The sequence below is a fragment of the Cryptococcus neoformans genome, chromosome 5, assembly GCF_000149245.1.
Source record: "Cryptococcus neoformans var. grubii H99 chromosome 5, complete sequence".
Lineage (NCBI taxonomy): Eukaryota > Fungi > Basidiomycota > Tremellomycetes > Tremellales > Cryptococcaceae > Cryptococcus > Cryptococcus neoformans.
In genome coordinates this window covers 336,864-347,758 of record NC_026749.1, presented here as the reverse complement: position 1 = coordinate 347,758, position 10,895 = coordinate 336,864, and the positions used below count along the sequence as shown (strand labels likewise).

General features: G+C 47.9%; 3 protein-coding genes; 1 reads left to right on the top strand and 2 right to left on the bottom strand.

Annotated features, from left to right (window-relative positions):
* Positions 1–3: 3 nt before the first annotated feature.
* Positions 4–3,078, bottom strand: CNAG_01422 (endoplasmic reticulum protein). XM_012193545.1 has 11 exons: positions 2,977–3,078; positions 2,868–2,896; positions 2,669–2,803; positions 2,552–2,607; positions 2,401–2,478; positions 2,263–2,326; positions 1,601–2,209; positions 1,308–1,551; positions 914–1,239; positions 714–820; positions 4–634 (listed from the first exon to the last, which is right to left on the bottom strand). Exons 1-11 carry the CDS (start codon positions 2,996–2,998, stop codon positions 586–588), a joined length of 1,719 nt encoding a protein of 572 aa, XP_012048935.1. The 5' UTR covers positions 2,999–3,078; the 3' UTR covers positions 4–585.
* A 115-nt stretch (positions 3,079–3,193) lies between these two features.
* CNAG_01423 (hypothetical protein) lies at positions 3,194–6,097 on the top strand. XM_012194140.1 has 8 exons: positions 3,194–3,417; positions 3,471–3,564; positions 3,619–3,878; positions 3,934–4,772; positions 4,823–4,986; positions 5,051–5,199; positions 5,264–5,458; positions 5,518–6,097. Exons 1-8 carry the CDS (start codon positions 3,271–3,273, stop codon positions 5,911–5,913), a joined length of 2,244 nt encoding a protein of 747 aa, XP_012049530.1. The 5' UTR covers positions 3,194–3,270; the 3' UTR covers positions 5,914–6,097.
* Positions 5,816–10,833, bottom strand: CNAG_01424 (hypothetical protein). XM_012193544.1 has 12 exons: positions 10,751–10,833; positions 10,556–10,697; positions 10,389–10,497; positions 9,977–10,336; positions 9,731–9,928; positions 9,614–9,672; positions 9,131–9,563; positions 8,913–9,077; positions 7,523–8,856; positions 7,408–7,462; positions 7,239–7,357; positions 5,816–7,176 (listed from the first exon to the last, which is right to left on the bottom strand). Exons 1-12 carry the CDS (start codon positions 10,816–10,818, stop codon positions 6,094–6,096), a joined length of 4,125 nt encoding a protein of 1,374 aa, XP_012048934.1. The 5' UTR covers positions 10,819–10,833; the 3' UTR covers positions 5,816–6,093.
* Between the last annotated feature and the right edge of the window lie 62 nt (positions 10,834–10,895).

The window sequence follows — 10,895 nt, the reverse complement described above, 5'->3', positions numbered from 1 at the left end:
TATGCATCTTGTTTCATTATCCATATTGTAGCTGTCCTTTGTATCACCGATGCAGCACCGTCGAGCTGCTGACGGCCAATGGGAGGCGGTGTCTATAGGCAGACCCTGAAATGGCCTAACCAAAAAATGACCAACCCTACTGCCTAATTATTCAACAAGGAAAATAGTCGCGTCTCGCGTGTTCCCTCGCTCACTTAATTAATTTTCTAGCTTAACAAAGTTCTTTAAAGTTATTAAAATGAGTTCCCACCTGCACTCCAAGCCATTGATGGCCCCATCTCCCTCCTCGCCCCTTCGTTCGTTCGTTACAGCAACGAAAAGACACAGATCCAAATCGTAACCTGCGTCTCAGTCGGCACCAATGCGCCAATGAGACGCGATCGGCGCAAGCACAGGCACTTGAACAAGTAGAGCGCTGTAATAAATGAAAGTGGCAATATTGCTGACTGCTACTACATGCATTGCGCCGATGGAAATCTTCGGAGCGGTATTTATCAAGTTTCATTCCCATGTCTGTAGTTTTGCAGCTTGCGCTTCATGCAGCTCATTTGATTATGCTTATTTCCGATCTTATTTAAACTCTGCTTACAATCTTCCGAAAACCAAACCGATAACAACATAGATGAGAGTCAAGCTGCGACCCGTCAGTTATCAACAAATGGTTCAAATGGCCATTTATGTGGGGACATATATGAAGGGCATCAAGGACTTACGGCGGTGTGAGAACAGCATACGACCAACTGATTGTCTTGGATATCAACCTTTCAAAAGCATCACCCGATGCCGCTTGTGTGATTTGTGCCAACGTCAGAGCCGGAGGCTGCAGCGTCAATCTAGCTGTCAGCAAATCATACGCTCGCAGTGATCTGAACGTAGCCCAGAAGCAAACTTGATATCTGGAGTCGAAACTCACGGAAGAAACCAATAGCACTGCACAGAGCACAAAAACTGGGTCTGCAGCAGCTTCGAAGAAGTCATACTTGGCCATCAACGCCAAAAGCGGCATCATCAGCATTGGCACAAGAATCATTCGACTGATCACAGCGACGAAAACGGTTCGATTTTCTCGGGGATAAGCCTTCTGATCGGAGGGATGCGAGCCAGCGATGGCACGGAACTTGCGCTCGAAGAAGTTGGATGGTCGAGCTGGAGTTTCATTAGGGTGAAGACCGGAGAAAGGGGGATGGGTAGAAGGTGGGGTATAGAAGAAAGCGCCCAGGACCACTAAAGTGACAGGAACTGTACACATGACAGTCAGATCATGAGAGGCGAAAGAAGAAGAAAAAAAAAGTAGTGATGGTCCTTACTCGAACATTGCCCAGCACCCTTGATCGCCTGTTCCAACGGCTTAAACTTAGCCATTTCCCGCTGCAAAGGCTGTACCATCGCAATGAAGATTGACAACAGCGCAGCATACATTGGAACGGTCATGAACGCATTCACGCTCTTGCCGAATGACGTTGCTTTTTTTTGGAATCCACGCCAATAAGCTTGAAGCTTCGTGGAAGGGGGTTCGCGGCGAAGGCGGAAATCTGGTTGTGCGTAATTTCCCTATCACCTTGTCAGTGACCTCCCTAAGCGTATGGAAGCTTGAACATACCCATTCCTCGTCCTCCTCATCACTGCTATCTTCCTCGATCAGCTCGATCCTGTGATTTCTGGGTGCTTCAGGTAGTCCCCAAAACTCTCGACCACTCTCAGTCCTGCTTAGAGTCCTCGACCTCCTCGTGGCACTCATGATCGAATGACTTCTCGTACTGGCTCCGGTAGTTGACTGTCTTCGTGGCGAATGCATAGGGTGTACCGGCCCAGGAACTCCAAAGGGAGTAGTTGGAGAAGAGGAGGCATCACGAATCATAGTCGGCGTTACACCGAATAAACTGCCACGTCCCCTGAATAAACTGCCACGCCCCCGCGGAGCCTGGTGGTCTTCAGAAGGAAAGAAAGGTGACCTGCTCTCATATTCATTCTCTTCAATGTGCCCAGGCGACTGTACAAGCCCCATGTCGCCAGCTAAGCCATGATCATGATCATGCTGAGTCTGGTCAACCTCATCGTCGGCATTAGAGAGAAGTTTAACGCCCCATGACCATCGTAGCATCATACCGAGGGTGGAGTAGAGAACGAGATAGGTGAGGGCTCGACCCAGCATTTGATCTTTGGAGTCGTCGAATCCCCATTTGAGACCGGGGACTGTAGTCACCAAAGCCTAAGTAGAGTCAACTTATTGGCAAATGTATTATCATGAATGTGGATACAGACCTGGATCAAGGCGATCGGCAAAGAGTTACTATTTTGAAACATCGCGGCACAAATGGCAAAAGCCCTAAGGGAACCCCATCACCATCAGCTTCACCTGTTACCAAGAACGTGCGTAATAAAGCTCTGCTCCCCACGTACGTCTGCGATTTAGAAAGCCTGAACACCTTGGCAAGGAACCAGGCTACTAGGGCCGAAAGGCCAGTGATGAGGATGAAACTAGTAGTTGACAGGTGAACAAGTTAGAATAATATGGCCCGAGAATCCTGTAGAGAAACAGTGCTTCACATACCCAAGAGGGATGATCCATAGTTCTTTCAGCTTTGCCGGTGTAAGAGAGTAAGCCACCTAACCAGGCGTCAGTCACCAGCTAGCATTGTGATAATCGTCTCCCAAAACGGGACTTCACCTTTGAAAACAACAAAGCTGGGGTGAACAGGGAGACATTGATGACATTCAGCTTTCTCTGGGTTGCTTTATCCGTCACTCCAGCGCGGGCGAGTACATAACCCGCAACACATAACAAAATGACTTCAAAGATGGACTAACGCGGCATCAGCTGAGGCCAATCTTCAATCCGCAGATATTGATTGAAAGGGTGAGCTCACATTAAAGACAGTTCGAAGTAATGTTTTGACTAGAGCCAGCGGCGACAGAGATAGCTGACAGTTAGTTGCCACTACTTTCCCCTGTTCAATGGTTTGTGAAGGAGCTTACTCGGCACAGCGTCCTCGTACATCACACAGGTTTATAGTGTTCAGTCTTATGTATTTGCTGAATATTTCGATACAAAGACTAAAGAGATGGAAGATATGTTCGTTATGTCCCGCTAAAGGCATGTCTTTGATCCCTCTTTACGTCACTGATCTAAGAGAGCGGCGGTGATTATTTACGTAAAGTATGTTGACTGGACATTAACGACTTCTTTGTATTCCGATCGACCATTATTATGTCCTTTACGAAACAAAACAAAAATTCTGACTCCTTATCGCATCAGTGGCAAGTAGTAAGATGGACGATAACAACCCAGGAGGCAAGGTTTTCCCCGATACCACTATGAGAGTGGAATCCAAAGAGGGTTTGTCGCTTGTCAAGGACGCCTACATGAGGCAAATGGATGTCATGTATCAGTGGCCCAACAGTCTGAACCCTTGGCAGGTAAATCTGTTTGTTTGATTAAATTGGTATACTTCTTAACCATTCTAATGTAGGCTGGTGCCATCAAGTCCATTTTTTCCAACACCGCCCTCTATGATCCTGGACACCCTCTACATCCAGGCAAAGAAGGCATAACGTTATACCTCGGTGAGAACCCATCTTTCACAGGCACAGACGTCTTGACTGACTCAAGATTTGTAGGCTACGATAAGACCAACCGCCCCCGGCTCCTGTTCAGTCTCAAGCAAGTCGAATACATTCAATACTATATCAACGCCATGCGTCTGAGTACTCCTTCCTGGGTCGAATATTATCAACGACGCGCGGAACTTATAGCCGATGGAAGTCAAGAATCGCTGGCTGAGCTTGAAGAAATGGGTGAACCAAATTATGAAGATGGGAAGGATGATTGGGTACCGATTCCAGACATGGTTTTGCCTGCTGAGTTGTTCATCAAAATTGTATGCCTTACTCTACTCGCAATGTGCAAAGTACTGATGCCACCACGGTTCAAAGGAAGAAATCTATGTCCAGAGCCATTTTCACCTCGGAAAAATCAACAAGCAGCTTGAGAAGGATTCTAAAATTGCTGAAAGGCATGAGCGAAATGGCATGGCGCTCCCGGTCTTTGACTCCAAACGCTTTGACGATATTCTCAGTTTGCCCATTCCTGATCCGAATGCCAACCCCGAACAGGAGAAAGAAAAGGAGAAGAACAGGCAGATACAGGATGAAAAGGACCAGGAAAAAATGGCAATGAAAGTCCGAGCTCAGAAAGAACAAGAGGAAAAAAGGAGGCAGGAAGATGCAGATTGGAGGGAACAAGAGGAGAGAGTGAGAAAACACCGCGAAGAGATGGAGCGAGAGGCAATTGAGCGGGAGCGAAGGGTTGAACGAGAGGAAAATGGGACGGGAGAGACATTAGACAAAGCCGCCGAGTTCGTGGACAGCGAAATTAACGACTCTTCTGTCAACTTTGTAGACGAAGACGAACGACAGGATCGCGAAAAGATCTCTGCCCGGTACCACAATGCTTGTCAACGCGCCCTTATCATCGCTATGTATGGCGGATGGAAATATTTCGATTCCGAGGAAAATGGCCCCCAGCAAGAAGAGGACGTGGAAGGCGTAATGGAAGAAGAAGAAAAGAAGGTAAACAAATTGGAAAAGCCCTCACACCTTGGGCGAACAGTTTTTGTGGCTCTGAGCGTGACAAGGTGGGAGAAGGATCCCAAAGTAGTACTTGAAGTTGGATGGTCAGCTATTTACTGGCAGGAGGATAAATGGTATGGCCCTCCTGATGCGCTCCATACGAAGCCTGAGTTTGAAGAAATGAGGGACTATGGCCATATCATGTGAGTGTATCCTATAGAAATGTGCGAACAGGATCTGACGCGCAACGAAGTGTGCAAGACCACATACTGGATAAATACAACGGAGAGACACGTCCCGATTATCGTGACAAGTATTGTTACGGCGATTCGATTCCAGTTCCCAAGAATGAGTTGAAGCAGACCCTCAAGGCAAAACTTCAAGATATCTGGAAAAAGGGTGGAAAGGGGCCCATCTGTATGCTTTCTTTTTTTTTTTTTTCAGTGGCCAATATAGGCACCACATAACTGATACCACGCAGTCATAGTCACACATACTCCCAAAGGCGAGGAACATGATTTTTGTGATGTAGGCTTAGACATTACTACCGCCGATCCTGACCTTCATCCGGATACCCAAGAAATTTTACCTGATGAGGATCCCAACGCCTCCAACGCAGTCTACATGGTCGTACGTATCATAGTTAATACTCCGCCTTTGTATCGTTCATTTCCAATAATCATGCCTCTATTAGAACACCGCAACTCTCTTTGGTGCTATTGAAGGGGTAGAATCTTCCTACCTGCCGCCCTCTCCTTCCAATCCTCATCCTCTAGTCATTGCAGGACGCTCGGAGAAGAGCCTTCAGCACGCTGCGCTGATTGTGTTTGGCAATAGTGATGAACGTAGAAAACCAACTTTTGTCGGTAATGCCGGTAATGATGCCTTTGTGAGCCCTACCTGCTTTTGCACACATTGAGAATACTCATTGACGGTATCAATGCACAGTATACTCTTCAACTTTTACTCGCCATTCTTTTCGGTTCAACGCTTGATGAATTGAAAGCAGCGTATGAAGAAGATAACATTAACCCCGATTTCTTCAAGGCTTCTGCAGACCCTACTCGGCCCGATAAGATAGAAGAAGATAAGGTGGAGCTTGTTAGAGCCGCGCCTTCTAGGCCACCCGGATTGGAAGGCTATATTGAAGTGGATAGGGAGGACATGCTACCGGATGACGAAAGGATTATCTATGACGACCCCGACTGGGTAGAGGAAGAAGACGTTATAGGTGTGCATTATGAGGATGATGAAGGGAACCTCTTGCCGCTTCCCCATGGCCCGGATCACGTTGGAAGTGATGAGGAAGAAAGGACAAACGTTCTAGATGCCGTAGAGGTTTAAGCCAGGAAGGGAGCTAGGAAGAGGGGATACGGTAGATAATAACGACAAGTATCTTCATGAACAGATGGGATACGGACTTAAAAATATGCTGGCAAGCAAACACGTGCAAATATATGCAGTTTTGTCATATAGTGATCGTTTGTATCTTATTGCTGTTTTCACGGTCGCAACAGTACTAAATTACATATCTCCGTCTTTCAAATTACTTCCTGAACTCTTATCAATTTTCCTCAAAATATCGATCGCACTGACTTTCCCATCCGATTGGATGTTTGACTTTGACTCTCTCTTTTTGCCTAAGGTCGCCAAGCCCGAAAGTGAAGCCGGATTTCCGCCTGGCGTATCTCCAGGAGTCGTACCGAGGGCACTGAAGTTCGACGTACTAGCTCTTGGATTATGGGTCTTCTTTCCTTTTTCAGGAGATGAAGGTGCTTCGGAAGCTGGGCCCGTTACATGAAACGGGGATTGTGCGCCATCATGTAAGGCCTCACCTCCTTTATCATGCGAAGTCGTTACAGTCATTGCCGGTGCAGGTGTCGCCTTCCCCCCTGGCCCCGGACCAAGTCCTATGCCCCTGGGGTAAGATGAGTTGCTTGAAGCCACAGATGGCGGTCTTGCGGTAAAGTTTGCAGGATTCAAGATCGATGCATACTCTCCGCGTGATGGTGAAGATGTCGGGTGACCAAGAGTGGATGAACTGTCTTTTAAGGATCGGCTGGATATGCGACCAAGTGACTGAATCTGGGATGTAACGGTAGAAGGGAGCGGTGATGTCGCTTTGGAAACATGATCAGGTGCAATGGGCATACTGGCCTCTTGGCCAAGATTAGAAGAGGGTAGAGAAGGCCAGGGTGGTGAGGGAACAGCTTTGACGGGAGATGACTCAGAGGAAGGCTGAAGACTGCCTGCTGTTGACGAAGGGTCTTGGCTATTATTTTGGCCATCGCCTACGCTTCCCACTTTTTGCTCTGTTGACTCTGACATCGAAGCATCCTCTCCCATCTCCCTCATCGGCGCAAGATATTCACTTTGCGTCTCAACTTGCCCTGATCCATCTCTGATCGATGACATACCCACATCCTTGAAAGCGTTCCCCCCCCCGCCCGATTTCGAGCGGTGAGAAGAAGGTATAATCTGACTACCTGTGAAACTTGACGACACGTTGCGGCGATAAGGGCGAGAAGTGCCGATGTTATATTCCTCCACAGTATGAACACAGTAACGAAGGCCGTCGGCAAGACCAAAGGGATTCGCCTCTAGGGACTATGAGACGAATGTCAAATCAATAGGCTACGGAAAACGAGAATTTCCAGACGGAGACTCACCTCGCCGCCGCTAGCCACAGCCTCTTCGGTTTTGATGATTCGAGCAATAATCCATTCACGGCTCTTGAGTTGCTCCTGCAATATGTCGTCAACTTTCAGGAAGTTATGAGGTGCCGAGACTACAATCTACTGTTAGCTATGAAATCCAATGAGTGCATCACGCATTCACTATTAAATGCGGCCCAAGATCGGGAGGCTGTATTCCTTGTGGGCAAAAATAGCGCCTGACTCAAGTCAGCATGCCCCATTTCATCCATTTTAGCACATATCCTAATAATACTCACCAAATCTCCTTTTGCAAAATTCGTGAACGAAATCTTATTTCTCGCCTGATCCCTATACTGTCTGCAGCTTTTTGACCACTTTTTCACTAAGCCTATCGTCTTTGTGACAGCTTCAGTGAATTCTACAAGATCAAACTCCTGAGCGGCAACTAAGCTCACGCTTTCGCGCATTTCATCTTTGCTTGATGCCGAAAGCGAAGTGAACGCAGCAGGGTCCGACGGAGGGCTGATTTGATGTTTGGACGGAGATTGGTTGAGAAGCTGGGGAGAGCGGGACCGAGGCTGCGCTGCCGAGCCGGATATGGTGGTAGAGGTGTTGATCGCATGCAGTAACCTCTGACACGCTTCATAGTACTTTGTTACCAAGCTAACAGCCTCCCGTGCATGTTCTGCCCCGTGCCCCTTCTCCTGGCTTAAAACTCTCATGGTATCTCTAGCGACTGCCAACTCATCGGTCAATGTCAATTCCTTGCGCTGCAATTCTCTCATTTGCGCTTTCGTGAGAGATAGCTCAGCCTTCAGCCCGTCCACTTGGCGAATAGCTGTATTCTGTGCAGCCGATAATTTTTTTTCCGTTTCAAGCTTGAGATTGTCAAGCTCTCTAGTGAGAGTGAGGTGTTGATGTTCGAGAACCGCACGGTCACCATCGGCTTCCGCGATTCGATCACGCATGAGCTTGTCAGCTTCTGCTGATTGATTTCTGAGCGCCGCTTCTCTATCCTCTTGGGCTTTGGTCAATTGCCCCGTCACTGCCTCCAGCTCGGCTTTTATGCCTGCCAGTTGTGATTCGAGATTCTTCACCATCGCCTGCGACTCCTTCTCACCCTCCAAGGCCTTTTTACGTTCCTCTTGAAGCTCCTGCAGTTGGCTAATCAATGTCTGTTCCGCACTCTTCAGGCCGTCGACATCCAGTAGAGCTTCCTGTAGCCTCACCCCGAGATCCGTCGCCCGATCCTTTTCTTCTATGAGCTCGGCTTGTAATCCAGCAATCATATCCATTTGGTCCTCGTGATCTCTGCTCCGATCCTCTTGCTCTCTGGTCTTTTCCTCCAGCTCTGCCGAAAGCGCTTGCCTGGCCATCATCTCATCGCTTAAATCAGTGCGTAGACGGGCGAGTTCCTCTTGAAGCTCGCCTTGCCGCATTTGGAGAGCCTGCTCACGCTTTTCATGCTGCTCAGTCAACAGTTTAAGATGATTTCGATGCGATTCTTCAAGCGCTTGAAGGCGCTTTTCGTGTTCAGTTTTGTCTTTATTTACAGTACGCAGTTGAGAGGATGGGTGCAGCATTGTGCGAGAGTTGCTTGCAGAACGAGGTTGACTCTTAGGATGAAACACTATAATTGAAGGTGAGTAGTGATAGGGTCTTCAAGCCACAAAGAACTACACTTACCCCCTTGCTCCACCATCCTGTCAAGCTCATCGGCAGCAGTGTCGAACTTCATAATAAGTCCTTCGATGCTAGTTTGCATTGCATGGAGTCTCTCCGCATCCCCTTCTTCCATGTCCGCGATGACCTCAGGATCATTCCTCATGTGCTCTAGCCATGACGCCAGTTCTGTTTTTATCAGCGATTACTGGGACTTTGGAAATACTCAAATTAGTACGCACTTTCGACTTCCTCGTATCCGAAAGCCTTATTGCCTAGCCCTTCTACACCTGTAATTAATGTCACTTCTATTTTTGGCCCTTGTGTTTCACTTAACACAGGAACGCTGAACGGCAACTGAGATAGTGACTCCTTGTTTACCTGTTCCCTCCGTTTCGCCTCCACCTGCGTAAAAGTATTCAGCGTTCCTCTCAGCCTCGTAGTCCATTCGGTCAACATCTGCCCGAAATCTCTACGTCGCACGACTTCCGAAACAGCAGCAGCGTATGCGAAGGGGATTTGGTGCAAACGGTAGAGGTGGGGGAAGGCTGACCGATCCTTGGAAGCCAGAAGATCAGCGTCGAATTTGCGTAGGGGTTCAATGAGTTCATGAATCTGAGATTGGAAGTGGGCAACTTGGCGAAGATGAAGATGAATGTCGAATGTGAACTCATTCTGTCATAATAATAAGCTACGATACCACGATAAATGTGACAATTATATACCTTGACTGCTGTTAGCGCGACAAGGTCATCCCGCATGGCCTGATCGAGTTCCACAAAATCTGTAGGTTGTTCAGCCTCCAATGTATCACTACAGCGGTCTCAAAAACTTATAATCACCTTGGTGAACATCGACGGTACCGCTTCCCGAGAGCTGTGATAGTTGCCCAAGTGCCACCTCTAGTCTAGCTAGCCCCTCTGCAAACTCATTTTCAATTTCAGCCGACCTGTCATTGAATGCCGCCGTTTCGGCTTCGGATTGTGAGACAAGGTCATCCAAACTAGCAGCAAGAGAATTAAACCTGTCCACATTTTCCACTGCAGCTGATATTTAGCCTCATGCAGTCGAAATCACGAAAATCTCACCATGTAGGATTCGGCAACTCTCCCTCACTTGCTCCATCTTCTTCGCATTCACATAGTCGCCCATCGTCCTGATCTTTCCCTCATCATCCTTTTTCTTCAGAAGTGCTGGATTGATCACAAGCTTTGGTAACAGGGCCATATCTAATTTTGAACTCTTTATCAGTTCTTCTTCTGTTTTAAAGCTTGCTTCCACTCTAGAGGCGAATGACTGAAATTCGTCCATGAGCGGTTGGAGATGCTGCGACAAGTTGGCATAAGCTATCTGCAGCGCTTTAGACTGGGTATCGGATAGAGATTTCAGGTGCGACAGATGGTCGTGAGCTACAAGAAAAGGGTGTTGAATCCCGTTGAAGCTGGACACTGCTGCGTGGATCAGACACTGGAAGGCAAGTATAGACGGTAAGAGACGTACGGTCCAAAGGAGGGGGCAGTTGCACATCCTCTTGCATCTGCACCGCCCATGTCTCTGCATCTGTCCAAAAAGTCTCTCTGTTATACATATACACCTTGATCGGCGGACCCTGGTAAGTACACGTCAGCTAGTGGCCCTTCTTCTGCTGATCAGATAAGATACGCAACAGTATTATAGCTGGGTCCAGCCTGATTTCTGATGTCAAACAAGACATCGCTCTTGAGTTCTCTGCCATCTTCCAGGAAGAGTAAAACATTGTGATCGGCTATGCCTGTTGCTGCTGATACGTCTTGATATACAGCGTCGATGCTGTGGTCCTAGTGTTCAGCCAAGGTGGAGATGGCGAGATGAGGTGAGCTTACTCATCGTAGGAGTCAAGATAGGCATCTAGCCTGTACAGGCCACCGTCTGATGCTTGATATATATCCATGCTTGGGATTTCTGGCGGGTTGCTGATTGAGATAGAATGCCGGGTTCGTCTTCGTTATACCAAGCCGCCACCCAGCC